Genomic DNA, 21,755 nt, shown 5'->3' on the forward strand with positions numbered 1-21,755 from the left:
TTCTAGTCCTTTACAGTCAGAGACGGGAGAATTTATAATGGGGAATGAGGAAATGGCAGAGGAATTAAATAAGTACTTTGTTCCTGTCTTCACGGAGGAAGACACAAAAAACCTCCCAGAAATACGAGAAAACCAAGGGTGTGATGAGAATGAGGAACTTAAAGAAATTATTATTAGTAAAAAAACAGTACAGGAAACTTTGTGCTATCTGGCACCCACAAGAACGAGCTACTGCCGTTTTTTTAAAAGCTCCGGATAGACCAGCGTCAATGTTATCAGATAGGAGTTTTTCATCGCAGTATCTGACCACAAACACTGTTGCTCAGCAACAGCTTGTAAACACTCGGCCCAGTAGCTTGGAAGCGTCTCTGAAGCTGTTGCTAAGATACAGAGACGCTTTCTAGAGCCTGCCATGTCTGACCACAAACACTGTTGCTCAGCAACAGCTTGTAAACACTCGGCCCAGTAGCTTGGAAGCGTCTCTGAAGCTGTTGCTAAGCGACAAAGACGCTTTCCAGAGCCTGCCTGTGAAAAGAATGCTAGGAGAAGAAAAAAAACCTAACCAAAACGGCTGCTAATTTCTGCTGTTAGATCAAAGTTGCCGGACATTCAACTTCCGGATAGCACAAAGTTTCCTGTACGAGCAAAATTAATGGGACTAAAAGTCGCTAAATCCCAAGGACCGGATGACCTACATCCTAGGGTTTTGAAAGAGCTGGCCATTGGGATAGTGGACGCATTGGTTGTCATCTTCCAAAATTCTATAGATTCTGGAACGGTTCCTGCAGATTGGAGGATAGCAAATGTAACCCTGCTATTTAAGAAAGGAGGGAGAGAAAACTGGGAACTACAGACCTGTTAGCCTCACATCAGTAGTTGGGAAAATGCTGGAATCTATTATAAAGGATGCAATAACTGGGCACTTAGAAACTAATAGTAAGATTGGGCGGAGTCAACATGGATTTATGAAAGGGAAATCCTGTTTGACAAACCTATTAGAGTTTTTTGAGGATGTAACTAGTGGAGTAGACAAAGGGGAACCGGTAGATGTGGTGTATCTGGATTTTCAGAAGGCTTTCGATAAGGTCCCACACAAGAGGTTGGTGAACAAAATTAGGGCACATGGAATTGGGAGTAATATACTAGCATGGATTGAGAATTGGTTAACAGACAGAAAACAAAGAGTAGGGATAAACGGGTCTTTTTCAGGATGGCAGGCTGTGACTAGTGGGGTACCGCAAGGATCGGTGCTTGGGCCCCAGCTATTCACTATACAGGTAGACTACCCTTTATCCGGACTTCCGAAAACAGAAACCCTCTAAAAACCAAAGGTTTTTTCGGTCAGCGTAAGTCGTGCGCACGACATGACCAGAGTGGCGCACGACTTACAGGCCTAGCCGGATAAGGGATAGTGTAGCATTTTTGAAGTTTTACTGAATGTTTTCCTTACAAATAAACTGTACTACAGTATTTATCCCTGTAACTACAGTATTTATAGTCGTTATTTATCCCACCCTTTCGGATAAGGGATAGTGTATCCTTTATCCGCACTCCCGAAAACCGAATTACCTCTGAAAACCGAAGTGTTTTCGCGCACCTTCCGAAATCCGAAATTTTCCTAAAACCGAAACACGGCTGGTCCCGAGGTTTTCGGATAAAGGATAGTCTACCTGTATCAATGATTTGGATGAGGGGACTAAATGTAAGAATTCCAAATTTGTTGTTGACACAAAGCTAGGTGGCAGTGTCAGTTGTGAAGAGGATGTGAAGAGGCTTCAAGGGGATCTCGACAGGCTCAGTGAGTGGGCGAGAACATGGCAGATGGAATATAATGTGGATAAATGTGAAGTTATCCACTTTGGTAGAAAAACAGAAAGGCAGAGTATTTCCTAAATGGTGCAAGATTGGGGAATGCAGATGCTCAAAGGGACCTGGGTGTCCTTGTACATGAGTCACTGAAAGTGAATGTGCAGGTGCAGCAAGCCATTAGGAAGGCAAATGGTATGCTGGCCTTCATTACAAGAGGATTTGAGTACAGGAGTAAAGAAGTCTTACTTCAATTATATAGGGCCTTGGTGAGACCACACCTGGAGTACTGTGTACACTTTTGGTCTCCTTGCCTAAGGAAGGATATACTTGCCATAGAGGAAGTGCAACGAAGGTTCACGAGATTGATTCCTGGGATGGCGGGACTGTCGTATGAGAAGAGATTGAGTAAACTAGGCCTGTATTCTCTTGAATTCAGAAGAATGAGAGGGGATCTTATTGAAGCATACAAAATTATTACAGGGCTTGATAGGGGGGATGCTGGGAGAATGTTTCCCTTGGCTGGGGAGTCTAGAACCAGGGGCCACAGCCTCAGGATAAAGGGTAGGCCATTCAGGACTGAGATAAGAAGAAATTTGTTCACACAGGGTGGTGAATCGTTGGAATTCTCTACCCCAGAGGGCTGTGGAGGCTCAGTCATTGGGTATATTCAAAACAGAAGCCGATAGATTTCTGACTAGTGAGGGCATCGAGGGATATGGCGATAGGGCCGGTGAATGGAGTTGAAGCAGAAGATCAGCCATGATCTCATTGAATGGCGGAGCAGGCTCGAATGGCCGACTCCTGCTCCTATTTCTTATGTTCTTAAACTCAGGATCACAAGCCTAGTCTGTGCAACCTGACCTCATAATTTATCTCTTTTAGCCCCGGGATCATTCTGGTGAACCTGCGCTGCTCCCCCCTCCAGGGCCTCTATATCCTCCTTGACGCGAGGTGCCCAGACTGAATGCAGTGTGCCAGAGGGGGCTATCCAGAGCTTTATACAATTATAGAATGACTTCAGCCCCCTTGAGAGAAAGGGGGGAACCAGCCGGGGCTCCCGCTCCTGATTGCTATCAGCGAGCTCTGCTGTAAGGTGCGTCTGTGGATATTGGGGGAGGATCGGATCTGTTTTGGTTTTGATGCCCCCCCTCGGTCAAACTGCCTTCGCACTCGCTGCCTCGGCTCACACTTGGCGCGTGTCTGGAACCAAACCTTGAAGAGTTGGTGCCTTTAGGAGCGAAGCAGAGGCAAGTGGTTGGAAAAAGTTGCTGTAGATCGCCTCTGCTGCTGGAGTCCCGGGGAGTCCTGCCACAATTAGCACGGAGACATTTCAGTAGCACTATATTAGTCTTAACCTGCAGGTCATTTTGGAGGGTCCTGGGAGAGTTGAATCAAGTGGCTATTGGAACGCAACCCACTCATTATTCTAGGAAACTACAACTGGAGATTCCAACTACATCTGGAAGCGGTTGCACTGGACAAATGTCTGTGTGTAACTGGGACCCGCTCCCGGGAATCTCCGATGCAGCACAGTCCGGCCTCCTTCTGCCGCACTTGCAAACACAGGCGAAGGGGTCCATCTTCCCTCTACCTTTCACAGACCCTGAATGTGTAGAGAACCATCGTCTTACTGTCCATCCCTTAAAAAAAGGAAAGAAACTTTAGCTGGAGTTTGCCCCCACCCTCTCCCCAGGCACAGTTTGCCCCCACCCTCTCCCCAGGCACAGTTTGCCCCCAGTCTCTCCCCGGGCACAGTTTGCCCCCAGTCTCTCCCCAGGCACAGTTTGCCCCCACCCTCTCCCCGGGCACAGTTTGCCCCCAGTCTCTCCCCAGGCACAGTTTGCCCCAGTCTCTTCCCCAGGCACAGTCCCAGGTCTCTCCCCAGGCACAGTTTGCCCCCAGTCTCTTCCCAGGCACAGTTTGCCCCAGTCTCTCCCCAGGCACAGTTTGCCCCCAGTCTCTCCCCAGGCACAGTTTGCCCCCAGTCTCTCCCCAGGCACAGTTTGCCCCAGTCTCTCCCCAGGCACAGTTTGCCCCCAGTCTCTCCCCAGGCACAGTTTGCCCCCAGTCTCTCCCCAGGCACAGTTTGCCCCCAGTCTCTCCCCAGGCACAGTTTGCCCCAGTCTCTCCCCAGGCACAGTTTGCCCCCAGTCTCTCCCCAGGCACAGTTTGCCCCCAGTCTCTCCCCAGGCACAGTTTGCCCCCAGTCTCTCCCCAGGCACAGTTTGCCCCAGTCTCTCCCCAGGCACAGTTTGCCCCCAGTCTCTCCCCAGGCACAGTTTGCCCCAGTCTCTCCCCAGGCACAGTTTGCCCCCAGTCTCTCCCCAGGCACAGTTTGCCCCCAGTCTCTCCCCAGGCACAGTTTGCCCCCAGTCTCTCCCCAGGCACAGTTTGCCCCAGTCTCTCCCCAGGCACAGTTTGCCCCCTCCTCCAGGCTCCCCAGCACAGTTTGCCCCCAGTCTCTCCCCAGGCACAGTTTGCCCCCAGTCTCTCCCCAGGCACAGTTTGCCCCCAGTCTCTCCCCAGGCACAGTTTGCCCCAGTCTCTCCCCAGGCACAGTTTGCCCTCAGTCTCTCCCAGGCACAGTTTGCCCCAGTCTCCCCCAGGCACAGTTTGCCCCAGTCTCTCCCCAGGCACAGTTGCCCCCCAGTCTCCCCCAGGCACAGTTTGCCCCCAGTCTCTCCCCAGGCACAGTTTGCCCCAGTCTCTCCCCAGGCACAGTTTGCCCCCAGTCTCTCCCCAGGCACAGTTTGCCCCCACCCTCTCCCCAGGCACAGTTTGCCCCCAGTCTCTCCCCAGGCACAGTTTGCCCCAGTCTCTCCCCAGGCACAGTTTGCCCCAGTCTCTCCCCAGGCACAGTTTGCCCCAGTCTCTCCCCAGGCACAGTTTGCCCCCACCCTCTCCCCAGGCACAGTTTGCCCCCAGTCTCTCCCCAGGCACAGTTTGCCCCCAGTCTCTCCCCAGGCACAGTTTGCCCCCAGTCTCTCCCCAGGCACAGTTTGCCCCAGTCTCTCCCCAGCACAGTTTGCCCCCAGTCTCTCCCAGGCACAGTATGCCCCAGTCTCTCCCCAGGCACAGTTTGCCCCCACCCTCTCCCCAGGCACAGTTTGCCCCCAGTCTCTCCCCAGGCACAGTTTGCCCCAGTCTCTCCCCAGGCACAGTTTGCCCCCACCCTCTCCCCAGGCACAGTTTGCCCCAGTCTCTCCCCAGGCACAGTTTGCCCCCAGTCTCTCCCCAGGCACAGTTTGCACCCACCTCTCCCCAGGCACAGTTTGCCCTCAGTCTCTCCCCAGGCACAGTTTGCCCCCAGTCTCTCCCCAGGCACAGTTTGCCCCCAGTCTCTCCCCAGGCACAGTTTGCCCCCAGTCTCTCCCCAGGCACAGTTTGCCCCCAGTCTCTCCGCAGGCACAGTTTGCCCCAGTCTCTCCCCAGGCACAGTTTGCCCCCAGTCTCTCCCCAGGCACAGTTTGCCCCCCTCTCCCAGGCACAGTTTGCACCCACCCTCTCCCCAGGCACAGTTTGCCCTCAGTCTCTCCCCAGGCACAGTTTGCCCCCAGTCTCTCCCCAGGCACAGTTTGCCCCCAGTCTCTCCCCAGGCACAGTTTGCCCCCAGTCTCTCCCCAGGCACAGTTTGCCCCCAGTCTCTCCCCAGGCACAGTTTGCCCCCAGTCTCTCCCCAGGCACAGTTTGCCCCCAGTCTCTCCCCAGGCACAGTTTGCCCCCAGTCTCTCCCCAGGCACAGTTTGCCCCCAGTCTCTCCCCAGGCACAGTTTGCCCCCAGTCTCTCCCCAGTCACAGTTTGCCCCCAGTCTCCCCCAGGCACAGTTTGCCCCAGTCTCTCCCCAGGCACAGTTTGCCCTCAGTCTCTCCCCAGGCACAGTTTGCCCCCAGTCTCCCCCCAGGCACAGTTTGCCCCAGTCTCTCCCCAGGCACAGTTTGCCCCCAGTCTCTCCCAGGCACAGTTTGCCCCCAGTCTCTCCCCAGGCACAGTTTGCCCCCAGTCTCTCCCCAGGCACAGTTTGCCCCCACCCTCTCCCCAGGCACAGTTTGCCCCCAGTCTCTCCCAGGCACAGTTTGCCCCCAGTCTCTCCCCAGGCACAGTTTGCCCCCAGTCACTCCCCAGGCACAGTTTGCCCTCAGTCTCTCCCCAGGCACAGTTTGCCCCAGTCTCCCCCAGGCACAGTTTGCCCCCAGTCTCTCCCCAGGCACAGTTTGCCCCCAGTCTCTCCCCAGGCACAGTTTGCCCCCAGTCTCTCCCCAGGCACAGTTTGCCCCCAGTCTCTCCCCAGGCACAGTTTGCCCCCACCCTCTCCCCAGGCACAGTTTGCCCCCAGTCTCTCCCCAGGCACAGTTTGCCCCCAGTCTCTCCCCAGGCACAGTTTGCCCCCAGTCTCTCCCCAGGCACAGTTTGCCCCCAGTCTCTCCCCAGGCACAGTTTGCCCCCAGTCTCTCCCCAGGCACAGTTTGCCCCCACCCTCTCCCCAGGCACAGTTTGCCCCAGTCTCTCCCCAGGCACAGTTTGCCCCCAGTCTCTCCCCAGGCACAGTTTGCCCCCAGTCTCTCCCCAGGCACAGTTTGCCCCCAGTCTCTCCCCAGGCACAGTTTGCCCCCAGTCTCTCCCCAGGCACAGTTTGCCCTCAGTCTCTCCCCAGGCACAGTTTGCCCCCAGTCTCCCCCCAGGCACAGTTTGCCCCCAGTCTCTCCCCAGGCACAGTTTGCCCCCAGTCTCCCCCAGGCACAGTTTGCCCCCAGTCTCTCCCCAGGCACAGTTTGCCCCAGTCTCTCCCCAGGCACAGTTTGCCCCCAGTCTCTCCCCAGGCACAGTTTGCCCCACCCTCTCCCCAGGCACAGTTTGCCCCCAGTCTCTCCCCAGGCACAGTTTGCCCCAGTCTCTCCCAGGCACAGTTTGCCCCCAGTCTCTCCCCGGGCACAGTTTGCCCCCAGTCTCTCCCCAGGCACAGTTTGCCCCCACCCTCTCCCCAGGCACAGTTTGCCCCCAGTCTCTCCCCAGGCACAGTTTGCCCCCAGTCTCTCCCCAGGCACAGTTTGCCCCCAGTCTCTCCCCAGGCACAGTTTGCCCCCAGTCTCTCCCCAGCCACAGTTTGCCCCCAGTCTCTCCCCAGGCACAGTTTGCCCCCAGTCTCTCCCCAGGCACAGTTTGCCCCCAGTCTCTCCCCAAGCACAGTTTGCCCCCACCCTCTCCCCAGGCACAGTTTGCCCCCAGTCTCTCCCCAGGCACAGTTTGCCCCCAGTCTCTCCCCAGGCACAGTTTGCACCCACCCTCTCCCCAGGCACAGTTTGCCCTCAGTCTCTCTCCAGGCACAGTTTGCCCCCAGTCTCTCCCCGGGCACAGTTTGCCCCCAGTCTCTCCCCAGGCACAGTTTGCCCCCAGTCTCTCCCCAGGCACAGTTTGCCCCCAGTCTCTCCCCAGCCACAGTTTGCCCCCAGTCTCTCCCCAGGCACAGTTTGCCCCAGTCTCTCCCCAGCCACAGTTTGCCCCCAGTCTCTCCCCAGGCACAGTTTGCCCCCAGTCTCTCCCCAGGCACAGTTTGCCCCCAGTCTCTCCCCAAGCACAGTTTGCCCCCACCCTCTCCCCAGGCACAGTTTGCCCCCAGTCTCTCCCCAGGCACAGTTTGCCCCCAGTCTCTCCCCAGGCACAGTTTGCACCCACCCTCTCCCCAGGCACAGTTTGCCCTCAGTCTCTCTCCAGGCACAGTTTGCCCCCAGTCTCCCCCCAGGCACAGTTTGCCCCCAGTCTCTCCCCAGGCACAGTTTGCCCCCAGTCTCCCCCAGGCACAGTTTGCCCCCAGTCTCTCCCCAGGCACAGTTTGCCCCCAGTCTCTCCCCAGGCACAGTTTGCCCCCAGTCTCTCCCCAGGCACAGTTTGCCCCCACCCTCTCCCCAGGCACAGTTTGCCCCCAGTCTCTCCCCAGGCACAGTTTGCCCCCAGTCTCTCCCAGGCACAGTTTGCCCCCAGTCTCTCCCCGGGCACAGTTTGCCCCCAGTCTCTCCCCAGGCACAGTTTGCCCCCACCCTCTCCCCAGGCACAGTTTGCCCCCAGTCTCTCCCCAGGCACAGTTTGCCCCCAGTCTCTCCCCAGGCACAGTTTGCCCCCAGTCTCTCCCCAGGCACAGTTTGCCCCCAGTCTCTCCCCAGCCACAGTTTGCCCCCAGTCTCTCCCCAGGCACAGTTTGCCCCAGTCTCTCCCCAGGCACAGTTTGCCCCAGTCTCTCCCAAGCACAGTTTGCCCCCACCCTCTCCCCAGGCACAGTTTGCCCCCAGTCTCTCCCCAGGCACAGTTTGCCCCCAGTCTCTCCCCAGGCACAGTTTGCACCCACCCTCTCCCCAGGCACAGTTTGCCCTCAGTCTCTCTCCAGGCACAGTTTGCCCCCAGTCTCTCCCCGGGCACAGTTTGCCCCCAGTCTCTCCCCAGGCACAGTTTGCACCCACCCTCTCCCCAGGCACAGTTTGCACCCACCCTCTCCCCAGGCACAGTTTGCCCTCAGTCTCTCCCCAGGCACAGTTTGCCCCCAGTCTCTCCCAGGCACAGTTTGCCCCCAGTCTCTCCCCAGGCACAGTTTGCCCCCAGTCTCTCCCGGGCACAGTTTGCCCCCACCCTCTCCCCAGGCACAGTTTGCACCCACCCTCTCCCCAGGCACAGTTTGCCCTCAGTCTCTCCCCAGGCACAGTTTGCCCCCAGTCTCTCCCCAGGCACAGTTTGCCCCCAGTCTCTCCCCAGGCACAGTTTGCCCCAGTCTCTCCCCAGGCACAGTTTGCCCCCAGTCTCTCCCCAGGCACAGTTTGCCCCCAGTCTCTCCCCGGGCACAGTTTCCCCCAGTCTCTCCCAGGGCACAGTTTGCCCCCAGTCTCTCCCCAGGCACAGTTTGCCCCCACCCTCTCCCCAGGCACAGTTTGCCCCCAGTCTCTCCCCAGGCACAGTTTGCCCCCAGTCTCTCCCCAGGCACAGTTTGCCCCCAGGTCTCTCCCAGGCACAGTTTGCCCCAGTCTCTCCCAGGCACAGTTGCCCCAGGCACAGTTTGCCCCCAGTCTCTCCCCAGGCACAGTTTGCCCCCAGTCTCTCCCCAGGCACAGTTTGCCCCAGTCTCTCCCCAGGCACAGTTTGCCCCCAGTCTCTCCCCAGGCACAGTTTGCCCCCAGTCTCTCCCCGGGCACAGTTTGCCCCCAGTCTCTCCCCGGGCACAGTTTGCCCCCAGTCTCTCCCCAGGCACAGTTTGCCCCCACCCTCTCCCCAGGCACAGTTTGCCCCCAGTCTCTCCCCAGGCACAGTTTGCCCCCAGTCTCTCCCCAGGCACAGTTTGCCCCCAGTCTCTCCCCAGGCACAGTTTGCCCCCAGTCTCTCCCGAGGCACAGTTTGCCCCCAGTCTCTCCCCAGGCACAGTATGCCCCCAGTCTCTCCCCAGGCACAGTTTGCCCCCACCCTCTCCCCAGGCACAGTTTGCCCCCACCCTCTCCCCCGGGCACAGTTTGCCCCCAGTCTCTCCCCAGGCACAGTTTGCCCCCAGTCTCTCCCCAGGCACAGTTTGCCCCCACCCTCTCCCCAGGCACAGTTTGCCCCCAGTCTCTCCCCAGGCACAGTTTGCCCCCAGTCTCTCCCCAGGCACAGTTTGCACCCACCCTCTCCCCAGGCACAGTTTGCCCTCAGTCTCTCCCCAGGCACAGTTTGCCCCCAGTCTCTCCCCAGGCACAGTTTGCCCCCAGTCTCTCCCCAGGCACAGTTTGCACCCACCCTCTCCCCAGGCACAGTTTGCCCCCACCCTCTCCCCAGGCACAGTTTGCCCTCAGTCTCTCCCCAGGCACAGTTTGCCCCCAGTCTCTCCCCAGGCACAGTTTGCCCCAGTCTCTCCCCAGGCACAGTTTGCCCCCAGTCTCTCCCCAGGCACAGTTTGCCCCCAGTCTCTCCCCAGGCACAGTTTGCCCCCAGTCTCTCCCCAGGCACAGTTTGCCCCAGTCTCTCCCCAGGCACAGTTTGCCCCCAGTCTCTCCCCAGGCACAGTTTGCCCCAGTCTCTCCCCAGGCACAGTTTGCCCCAGTCTCTCCCCGGGCACAGTTTGCCCCCAGTCTCTCCCCGGGCACAGTTTGCCCCCAGTCTCTCCCCAGGCACAGTTTGCCCCCACCCTCTCTCCAGGCACAGTTTGCCCCCAGTCTCTCCCCAGGCACAGTTTGCCCCCAGTCTCTCCCCAGGCACAGTTTGCCCCCAGTCTCTCCCCGGGCACAGTTTGCCCCCAGTCTCTCCCCAGGCACAGTTTGCCCCCACCCTCTCTCCAGGCACAGTTTGCCCCCAGTCTCTCCCCAGGCACAGTTTGCCCCCACCCTCTCTCCAGGCACAGTTTGCCCCCAGTCTCTCCCCGGGCACAGTTTGCCCCCAGTCTCTCCCCAGGCACAGTTTGCCCCCACCCTCTCTCCAGGCACAGTTTGCCCTCAGTCTCTCCCCAGGCACAGTTTGCCCCCAGTCTCTCCCCAGGCACAGTTTGCCCTCAGTCTCTCCCCAGGCACAGTTTGCCCCCAGTCTCTCCCCAGGCACAGTTTGCCCCAGTCTCTCCCCAGGCACAGTTTGCCCCCAGTCTCTCCCCAGGCACAGTTTGCCCCCAGTCTCTCCCCAGGCACAGTTTGCCCCCAGTCTCTCCCCAGGCACAGTTTGCCCCCAGTCTCTCCCCAGGCACAGTTTGCCCCCAGTCTCTCCCAGGCACTGTTTGCCCACAGTCTCTCCCCAGGCACAGTTTGCCCCCAGTCTCTCCCCAGGCACAGTTTGCCCCCACCCTCTCCCCAGGCACAGTTTCCCCCCCAGTCTCTCCCCAGGCACAGTTTGCCCCCAGTCTCTCCCCAGGCACTGTTTGCCCACAGTCTCTCCCCAGGCACAGTTTGCCCCCAGTCTCTCCCCAGGCACAGTTTGCCCCCACCCTCTCCCCAGGCACAGTTTCCCCCCCAGTCTCTCCCCGGGCACAGTTTGCCCCCAGTCTCTCCCCAGGCACAGTTTGCCCCCACCCTCTCCCCAGGCACAGTTTGCCCCCAGTCTCTCCCCAGGCACAGTTTGCCCCCAGTCTCTCCCCAGGCACAGTTTGCCCCCAGTCTCTCCCCAGGCACAGTTTGCCCCCAGTCTTTCCCCAGGCACAGTTTGCCCCCAGTCTCTCCCCGGGCACAGTTTGCCCCCAGTCTCTCCCCAGGCACAGTTTGCCCCCAGTCTCTCCCCAGGCACAGTTTGCCCCCACCCTCTCCCCAGGCACAGTTTGCCCCCAGTCTCTCCCCAGGCACAGTTTGCCCCCAGTCTCTCCCCAGGCACAGTTTGCCCCCACCCTCTCCCCGGGCACAGTTTGCCCCCACCCTCTCCCCAGGCACAGTTTGCCCCCACCCTCTCCCCAGGCACAGTTTGCCCCCACCCTCTCCCCAGGCACAGTTTGCCCCCAGTCTCTCCCCAGGCACAGTTTGCCCCCAGTCTCTCCCCAGGCACAGTTTGCCCCCAGTCTCTCCCCAGGCACAGTTTGCCCCCACCCTCTCCCCAGGCACAGTTTGCCCCCACCCTCTCCCCAGGCACAGTTTGCCCCCAGTCTCTCCCCAGGCACAGTTTGCCCCCAGTCTCTCCCCAGGCACAGTTTGCCCCCAGTCTCTCCCCAGGCACAGTTTGCCCCCACCCTTTCCCCAGGCACAGTTTGCCCCCACCCTCTCCCCAGGCACAGTTTGCCCCCAGTCTCTCCCCAGGCACAGTTTGCCCCCAGTCTCTCCCCAGGCACAGTTTGCCCCCAGTCTCTCCCCAGGCACAGTTTGCCCCCAGTCTCTCCCCGGGCACAGTTTGCCCCCACCCTCTCCCCAGGCACAGTTTGCCCCCACCCTCTCCCCAGGCACAGTTTGCCCCCAGTCTCTCCCCGGGCACAGTTTGCCCCCAGTCTCTCCCCAGGCACAGTTTGCCCCCACCCTCTCCCCAGGCACAGTTTGCCCCCAGTCTCTCCCCAGGCACAGTTTGCCCCCAGTCTCTCCCCAGGCACAGTTTGCCCCCAGTCTCTCCCCAGGCACAGTTTGCCCCCACCCTCTCCCCAGGCACAGTTTGCCCCCAGTCTCTCCCCAGGCACAGTTTGCCCCCAGTCTCTCCCCAGGCACAGTTTGCCCCCAGTCTCTCCCCAGGCACAGTTTGCCCCCAGTCTCTCCCCAGGCACAGTTTGCCCCCACCCTCTCCCCAGGCACAGTTTGCCCCCAGTCTCTCCCCAGGCACAGTTTGCCCCCAGTCTCTCCCCAGGCACAGTTTGCCCCCAGTCTCTCCCCAGGCACAGTTTGCCCCCAGTCTCTCCCCAGGCACAGTTTGCCCCCAGTCTCTCCTCGGGCACAGTTTGCCCCCAGTCTCTCCCCAGGCACAGTTTGCCCCCAGTCTCTCCCCGGGCACAGTTTGCCCCCAGTCTCTCCCCAGGCACAGTTTGCCCCCACCCTCTCCCCAGGCACAGTTTGCCCCCACCCTCTCCCCAGGCACAGTTTGCCCCCAGTCTCTCCCCGGGCACAGTTTGCCCCCAGTCTCTCCCCGGGCACAGTTTGCCCCCACCCTCTCCCCAGGCACAGTTTGCCCCCAGTCTCTCCCCGGGCACAGTTTGCCCCCACCCTCTCCCCAGGCACAGTTTGCCCCCACCCTCTCCCCAGGCACAGTTTGCCCCACCCTCTCCCCGGGCACAGTTTGCCCCCAGTCTCTCCCCAGGCACAGTTTCCTCCACTCTCCCCCCAGGCACTGTTTCCCCCCCACCCTCTCCCCAGGCACAGTTTGCCCCCACAGTGGGCAGGTGGAGTTTGCGGCCTTGCTGCAGTAGCCTGTTGTCTCACCTGCTGGCTGTACGTACTGAGCATTCTGGCCTCCGTTGTGATGTGATGCAGTGCTGCTCCACCGGCTGCGGGCTGTCACGTCGGATATCTGTTTGTGCCTGAGCAGAGGCTGTTTGAATTGCAGAGGAAGCTAGGACATCCAGTGTGTATGATGACCAACGTTCCCTTTAAGCTGCACGGCCACACAGCGGTCTGGAGGTCCCGCGCAGCCGGAAAAACTGCGCATGTGCGGAAATTTGAATGGGCCACGCAGCTCGTTAAAGGGGCCACGCACCCAAAAACAAATGAGGGCGACCCGTGTATCATCCACCAGCCCAAGGGGCAGGGGCTTCACCTGGTCAATCAGTGTCTGGGGGTTCAAATATGTCAGTTTTAGAAAGCAGTTTTGCGCTCTCTGTCACTTTCAATGTTTAGCAGCAGTTGGCATGAATGATCCTTGTTCCCTCCTTTCTGGTAATCTGCCCTTGTGGAGTTGCGTATCCACAAGGATTGCAGTAATCTGTTTCTGGATTGCAGCCCCATTCAAATAGGCAGATGTTCCACATGGATCAGAGGGAGACTTCTAAAACTAAAACCAGTAATATCATTTACACTTAAATAGAAACATGAAACACAACATGATCAGCAAACACCATCAAGTTACATATTGAGAATAATTATAATCAGCGAAGCTTGTAATCAGTTATTGCCCCTCACACCACTTTCTCCAGAGAAACAGTCATTTGGAAATAAAAGTGCTTGTTACTGGCCAATTAGCACGGAAAAGCACTCGCACTTTATCAGGCTTAAGCTGCCCTCTCCCCACACACCTTTCATCCCACAGTGTGCTGGGGATTTCTGGGAGTGTTACACTAATATCTATCATCTATCCTTTTCGTTCTCTCTCTCTCTTTCCTTCCGACAGTAGTAGGAAGGAGAGGTTTACTCTCCTCTGCAGGCAGTATTCGAGTTTCAGCCTGGACAAGGGGTAACGTATCTGTGGAATGGGAGGTTTGTAAATAAGAAACCTCGAGTTGTGTTTATTGCTGTGAGGCCTGACTGTATGTGCTCTCTGAGATTGCCTGCTGTTCTGGGTGGCCTTGGCTGCTGGTGCTGTCGTTTCTCAGTTTGGCTCTCCGGAGGTGAGCTTAGCCCTGATGAAGCGAGTGAGATGTTTGATTACAGCTGATTTTGAGCAGTGTCAGTCTGTGCATCGCCCCCATCAGGTGATGGGTTTAATCCTCAATTGCCAATGTCTCTGAGGAACCTTTCACTCTTTAAAAACACTCGGTAATTTCGGACTTTTCCCCCCATTAATTGCACGGTTATTGAGGAGCGGGTCCCGTGGTTTCATTAACTGTGTCCTTGTCTGGAGTGTCAGACTGAATTGTGGCGCTCTGATTGTAGAGGGCTGGAAGGGAAGGGCTCCTGTTATTTCTCTTCCAGGAATTTGGTGTTTAATTAGCTGGAATAATTTTATTTTGAAGCCCCGCAGTTTTCTCGATTGGGTCAGCGGGTTTTAGCTGCTTACAGTTGGAGAGACATTTACAGAACAGGGCGGCACGCGAGCTCGATTAATAATTGTAAATCTGAGAATGATAGATTTTTGTTGGACGAGGGGATTGAGGGATTAAGGGATATGGAGCCAAGGCAGGTGGATGGATTTAGGTCGCAGATAAGCCACGATCTCATTGAATGGCGGGACAGGCTCGAGGGGCTGAATGGCCTCCTCCTGTTCCTATCCTTTTATCGCTCCACCATTGGTGGCCGTGCCTTCAGCTGCCTGGGCCCAAAGCTCTGCAATTCCCTCCCTAAACCTCTCCACCTCTCTCCCCTCCTTCCTCGTTTAAGAGGCTCCTTAAAACCTACCTCTTTGGCCAAGCTTTTGGTCACCTGTCCTAACATCTCCTTCTGTGGCTCGGTGTCAAATTCTGTTTGATAATCGCTCCTGTGCAGCACCTTGGGATGTTTTATTAAAATAAAGGTGCTATATAAATGCTAGTTGTCTTCAGGAGGAGAGGGGAGAAAATGCGTTTTTTTAAATAGATTTTTATTAACGTAAATAGCTTTCTGGATTGGTTTCATCTGGAGTGATTCTTGAGTTACTAAGATTATGTCGAATTACATCGGATTTTACCACACAGAAACAGGCCATTCGGCCCAACTGCTCCGTGCCGGTGTTTCTGCTCCACAGGAGCCTCCTCCCACCCTCTTCATCTCACCCCATCAGCGTATCCTTCTATTCCTTTCTCCCTCACGTGTTTATGCAGCTTCCCCTTAAATACATCGATACTATTCACCTCAACCACTCCCTGTGGTAGCGAGTTCCACATTCTCACCACTCTCTGGGGAAAGAAGTTTCTCCTGAATTTCCTATTGGATTTATTAGTGACTATCCTATATGGCCCCAAGTTTTGGACTAGAGGAAATCTCCTCTCTACGTCTACCCTATCGAATCCCCCTTCATAATCCTAAAGACTGCATTACAGTCTCTGGCATCTTGCTGTACTTCCAGCAACCACTAGGGTGCGAGTTTCTGTTGGGACATCAGCCTGTGTTCGAGTTGCCTCCGGAGCCAACCCTGTGCTTTCACTGTACGACGGCAAGGCTTCATCAATATTCAAACTTGTTCTCCGAGGTGCATTGTGTTAAACACACAGCAGCTCCTGCACAGCCCCACCTAACGGAGCCGAGGGGAACGACAGGATCGACATTAGATACAAGCTGGGCTCGATAGATAACCGTTTCTGCCAAACCCTATCTTTTTATTTAAGCAATTGCAGCCACTTTGCTTGTGTGCAAATAGATGAATAATCATAATATGGGCACTTGTCAGTCCGTCCATAACTCATTCGTGACTGCTAATGTTGAGATATTGCCTCAGAGACTCTTAGGACAGATACTTAATCACAGAATGATACAGCACAGGAGGAGGCCATTTGGCCCATTGTGCCTGTGCCGGTTCTTTGAAAGAGCTCTCCAATTAGTCCCACTCCCTCGCTCTTTCCCCACAGCCCTGCAAATGTTATCCTTTTCGATATTTTAGGTTCCATTGCCAGCCCTCTCAGTCCATCCACATGTGCGATGATGAATGACGGCGTAAACACTCCAGGGGCTGCTGGGGGTTTGTACCAGACTGACCTGTTTCACGGTCCTGTGATATTGGCCGGAATTTGCGGTTTTGCCTCCGTCCTGTGGCCTGAGCCAGTGAAGTGACCCAACTGTTAGCAGCTGGCCGCAGAGCCCAGGTGCCCCCTGGTGGCCGTGTCTGCAAACTGCTGGCCACAGCAAAGCCTCTTCATGCTGTTTCTTTTTTAAAAAGCTAATTTCTCTGCAGTTGCCAAGTTATGTTACAAAGAAAGATTTCCCATCAACAAGAACGAACCCCACTGTATATATTTATAGAGGAGTTCCTCGGCCCAACCATCTTCAGCTGCTTCATCAATGACCTTCCCTCCATCATAAGGTCAGGAGTGCGGCTGTCCTCTGATGACTGCTCTGTGGCAGGACTTGGGTACAGAGCAGTCATCAGCGGACAGCCGCACTCCTGACCTTATGCTGGTTGGGCCGAGGAACTCCTCTATAAGTATATACAGTGGGGTTCGTTCTTATTGATGGGAAATCTTTCTTTGTAACATAACTCGGCAACTGCAGAGAAATTAGCTTTTTAAAAAAGAAACAGCATGAAGAGGCTTTGCTGTGGCCAGCAGTTTGCAGACACGGCCACCAGGGGGCACCTGGGCTCTGCGGCCAGCTGCTAACAGCTGGGTCACTTCACTGGCTCAGGCCACAGGACGGAGGCAAAACCGCAAATTCCGGCCAATATCACAGGACCGTGAAACAGGTCAGTCTGGTACAAATGGCAGATAGTATTCGCACCAGGTCAGTGCCAGGCGATGACCATCCCCCCATGACGTTCAACGGCACCATCCATTGCCATAGCCCCTGCACCATCAACGTCCTGACCAGCCACATCAACACTGGCTGCAAGAGCAGGGCAGAGGCTGGGTACTCTGGGTAGATCATCTCCTGACCCCTCCAAGCCTCTTCACCACCTACAAGGCTCAAGTCAGGAGTGTGATGGAATACTCTCCACTTGCCTGGATGAGTGCAGCTCCAACAACACTCGAGGAGCTGGACGAGGGGTCAGAGCAGTTCAATAAATCAGCACCCCTGCCTCTGAGCTTAATACACACCCACTTCATCGTGGCTGCAGTGTTTACCAGCAGCTTCGCAAGGTCACTTCAGCAGCACCTCCCGAGCCTGTGACCTCCACCACCTAGCAGGACAAGGGCAGCAATGCTGTGGGAACACCCATCACCTCTGAGTCACACACCATCCTGACTCGCCGTTCCTTCATGGTCGTGGGGTCAAAATCCTGGAACTCCCTAACGCCATCACCACACGGACAACTGCGGTTCAAGGAGATGGCCCACCACCATGCCTCGGGGCAACTAGGGGTGAGCTATAAATGCTGACTGCCCACATCCCAAGAACAAACTTTAAAGAAGTTAACGTTTCAGGTGGAAGCTTCATCAGAATTAGTCTGCAACCAAAATGTTCGCCCGACGTCTCTTTCAGAATCAGACCGCTGGGTCTTTCCAGTATGTTCTCTTTTTAGTTCCGATTTCTAGAATTCATCATTCTTCTCTCTGTTCGCGCTTGGCCCCAATCGTTTTCAGATTTTTCTGTATGGGGCACTGGTGCAAACATTGGCAGACTCCTGGGACCTGCTGCAAGAATTGACATTATACCTGGGCCCCGTCCTAATGTCTGAACAACTGCTCGAAGGAAGTCAGTCTTTACAGAAAATGTGTTTTTACATGTACAGTGTAACTGAAATAAGGTTCTAGGCAGTAAACAAATCTAGAAGCGCTTCAGCTTATTACTGAAACTAGTTTAGTGTCAGTGATTTAAGATGATTAAAGGCTGCACAGACTTTGCTTGTAATCCCTCGAGTTTAGAAGATTAAGGGGTGATCTAATTGAGGTGTTTAAGATGATTAAAGGAGTTGATCGGGTGGATAGAGAGAAACTATTTCCTCTGGTGGGGGGAGTCCAGAACAAGGGGGCAGAATCTTAAAATTAGAGCCAGGCCGTTCAGGGGTGATGTCAGGAAGCACTTCTTCACACAAAGGGTGGTGGGAATCTGGAACTCTCTCTCCCAGAGAGCTGTTGAGGCTGGGGGTCAATTGAAAATTTTTTAAATGAGATTGATTGATTTTTGTTGGATAAGGGTATTAAGGGTTGTGGAACCAAGGTGGGTAAATGGAGTTAAGATACAGATCAGCCGTGATCGAATAGAATGGCAGAACAGGCTGGAGGGGCTGCGTGGCCTCCTCCTGTTCCAATGTCAGTAACATTATTATAACTAAACTGGCCTGAAGTATAAAGGTTTGCTTTTCCTCCTCTCTTTCCCTGCAGGTGAGGTGAAGCTGGAGTCGGCCTCTCTCATGGAACAGCTGCGTGGAGAGGCAATGAAGTTCCACCAGCCCGGTGAGTAGTTGTGTCCAGACTGCGGCCCCGGCGTGGTTTAGCGGTGCGGTTTAGCGGCCCCGGCGTGGTTTAGCGGTGCGGTTTAGCGGCCTCGGCGTGGTTTAGCAGTGCGGTTTAGCGGCCCCGGCGTGGTTTAGCGGTGCGGTTTAGCGACCCCGGCGTGGTTTAGCGGTGCGGTTTAGCGGCCCCGGCGTGGTTTAGCGGTGCGGTTTAGCGGCCCCGGCGTGGTTTAGCGGTGCGGTTTAGCAGCCCCGGCGTGGTTTAGCGGTGCGGTTTAGCGGCCTCGGCGTGGTTTAGTGGCCCGGCGAGCCTGAATCCGGGGGAACAAAGGACACGAGCGAAGCCTCTTTTTATTCAAAACAAAGAAACCCCCCGGGGCCAGCTACAGACCGACTGTTGGAATATCTCATCAAAGATCAAAGGGACAGTCTCTGTCTTTTTTTAAATGGAAAGGTTTGAGCCTCACATAATCGTACAAAGCTGTGTCTGATCTGCAACAGTGACTACACTTCAAAAATACTTCATTGGCTGTAAAGAGCTTTGGGATGTCCTGAGGTTGTGAAAGGCGCTGGAGAAACACAAGTCTCTCTCTTACACTGAAGACAGGCTTCCTGGCAGCCAGGCTGGGCAGTGGAGCAGTTTGTCATTCACAAAGTCAGTGCGTCCAGCACACAAATCACTTTCAATATACACTGCAGGGTAGAACATGAAACTCTGCTACCGACCCTCCCCAGGATCTATTTCTGTTGTGCCTGTATGCAGGAGGGCCAAAGCAAGGTCAGTGAATTCAGAGTGGGAGCAGAAACACAAGGGACAGCTGACATTCCTTTATCTCCCTGCTTTTCTCAGCCTCCTTCCCGCAGGGGGCGATCTGGCTGGTGTTCACTCCTGTGGGAGCCGACTGGACCATGAATGGTCACAAACAGTCCACTCTCATCACAGCCGTGCCCCTTCCTATCCTCGCTGCACACTCACACACCTGCTCCATCACGGGGCACTGCATCGGGACCAGGGCAGCAGCCCTGCCTCATGGTTTTATTGTCTCCCCCTTGCATAATTATGGCTATTGGGAGAGAATAAGAACTTAAGAAATAGGTGTAAGAAGTCACACAACACCAGGTTATAGTCCAACAGCTTTATTTGAAATCACAAGCTTTCGGAGCGCTGCTCCTTCATCAGGTGAAGTGGAGAGATGCATAAAGACACAACTTATATAGTCAGAGAATAATGTCAGATGTTTACAGGTAATCTTTCTAACTGCCATTTATCACACCTCGGCAGAGAGATAATCACAGCAATCAAAGGTGTGAATGGTGTCCAAACAGGTCAGTCAGGAAAACATTACATCAAAGAACGATGAGATGGGGTCAAATGTTGCAGATGCTGGGGTCTGTATGGAAAAACAAAAAAACAGACAAAATTTTTTTTTGCTGGAAATCACAGCAGGTCTGGCCGCTTCTGTGTAGAGAGAACAAGCCAACGACAACTCGAGTCTGGATGACCCTACATCAGGTGGGGTTACATGTAGCGTGACATGAACCCAAGATCCCGGTTGAGGCCGTCCTCATGGGTGCGGAACTTGGCTATCAGAAATAGGAGCAGGAGTCGGCCATTCGGCCCCTCGAGCCTGCTCCGCCATTCAATAAGATCATGGCTGATCATCGACCTCAACTCCACTTTCCTGCACTACAGGAAACGTTGTGCTATCCGGCACAGACTGGACCGAGCTGTTGCCGTTCCCTCAAAACTGCCGGACACACCAGCGCTGATGTTGAAACATACGGAGATTTTCAGCTCCGTGTGAATCAACAAACCCTGTTGCTTAGCAACAGCTTCTAAACAGTCAGCAAGCGTCTCTAGCTGAAGCTGTTGCTTAGCTACAGACCTTGCAGAGCTTGACTGTTGAGAAAAAAGCAACGCAAAGAAAAGAAACCTAACGAAACGGCTCCTGATTTTTGCCGGTGGCTCGAGCTTGCCGGACATTTAGCCTCCGGATAACACACAGTTTCCTGTATCCTCATATCCCTGGATTCCCTTAATATCAAAAATATATCGATCTCTGTCTTGAATATACTCAACGACTGAGCCTCCACAGCCCTCTGGGGCAGAGAATTCCAAAGATTCACCGCCCTCTGAGTGAAGAAATTCCTCCTCATCTCAGTCCTAAATGGCCGACCCCTTATTCTGAAACTATGCCCCCTAGTTCTAGATTCCCCCACGAGGAGAAACATCCTCTCAGCATCCACCCTGTCAAGCCCCCTCAGAATCTTTTATGTTTCAATAAGATCCCCTCTCATTCTTCTAAACTCCAATGAGTATCGGCCCAACCTGCTCAACCTTTCCTCATAAGACATCCCTTCATCTCCGGAATCAACCTCGTGAACCTTCTCTAAACTGCCTCCAATGCAAGTATATCCCTCCTTAAATAAGGAGACCAAAACTGTACGCAGTACTCCAGGTGTGGTCTCGCCAATGCCCTGTACAGTTGTAGCAGGACTTCCCTAATTTTATATTCCATCCCCCTTACAGTAAAGGCCAACATTCCATTTGCCTTCCTAATTACTTGCTGTACCTGCATGCTAGCCTTTTGCGAGCAAGGCAGTGGGATTAGTTTGGGACTGATACAGGGCTATGGGGAGAGAGCGGGGCAGTGGGAATAGTTTGGAATTCATACAGGGCTATGGGGAGAGAGCGGGGCAGTGGGATTTGTTTGGGATTGATACAGGGCTATGGGGAGAGAGCGGGGCAGTGGGAATAGTTTGGAATTCATACAGGGCTATGGGGAGAGAGCGGGGCAGTGGGATTTGTTTGGGATTGATACAGGGCTATGGGGAGAGCGGGGCAATGGGAATAGTTTGGAATTCATACAGGGCTATCGGGGTGAGAGCAGGGCAGTGGGAACTGTTTGGGATTGATACTGGGCTATGGGGGGAGAGCGGGGCAGTGGGATTAGTTTGGGATTGATACAGGGCTATGGGGAGAGTGTGGGACAGTGGGATTAGTTTGGGATTGATACAGGGCTATGGGGAGAGAGCGGGGCAGTGGGATTAGTTTGGGATTGATACAGGGCAATGGGGAGCGAGCGGGACATTGGGATTAGTTTGGGATTGCTCTAGCAAAGAGTCGGCACACACACGATGAGCCGAATGGCCGCCTCCTGTGCTGTGTACCTCTAGTTCTCTGGTACTGCATCTGATTGCCAGTTTTAGTGCCAGGTTTGTGGGTAAGTTTGGTCACATAGGACCCTTGGTAGAGACAGCAAACGTTCTATAAATCTGGGTCTGATCCAGGTTGTTCAGTCTCTGAAACTATGGAATGTGGTGAATTTTTTTTTCTTAATTTAAGGTGAAAATTTTAAGACGGAGGGATACACTGTCACTGCGAATACCATGGACCAAATGCGGAAACATCTGGAAATTACAGGAGGCCAGGTATGTGGCTTTCATTCAACACCCCCCTCCCGAGCTTGCCTCGTGCTTCTCTCCTCTCACTGGGATAGCGGGCTGTTCCATCTCCTGGTGCCTCCCCATCAGTGCTGCACCCCGGTGTGTGAAGCGGTGTGAGGTGCTGAGACCGGCCCCGTAATGATTCTTTTTCTAATGGGCAATACCTTTCGAACACTAAAGATTGAAACCACTGGAACTGTCGCTCCCCCCG

General features: G+C 55.2%; 1 protein-coding gene across 1 annotated transcript in view; it reads left to right on the top strand.

Annotated features, from left to right (window-relative positions):
• qars1 (glutaminyl-tRNA synthetase 1) overlaps positions 1-21,755 on the top strand; it is a 110,232-nt gene that overhangs the window by 24,637 nt on the left and 63,840 nt on the right. The window contains exons 8-9 of the mRNA XM_086002183.1: positions 18,027-18,098; positions 21,444-21,529. Coding sequence (XP_085858309.1) covers positions 18,027-18,098; positions 21,444-21,529 — 158 coding nt within the window. The remainder of the gene's footprint in view (positions 1-18,026; positions 18,099-21,443; positions 21,530-21,755) is intronic.

This window comes from Somniosus microcephalus, chromosome 11 (genome assembly GCF_052327205.1).
Source record: "Somniosus microcephalus isolate GS21.2 chromosome 11, FLI_Smic_1.0, whole genome shotgun sequence".
NCBI lineage: Eukaryota > Metazoa > Chordata > Chondrichthyes > Squaliformes > Somniosidae > Somniosus > Somniosus microcephalus.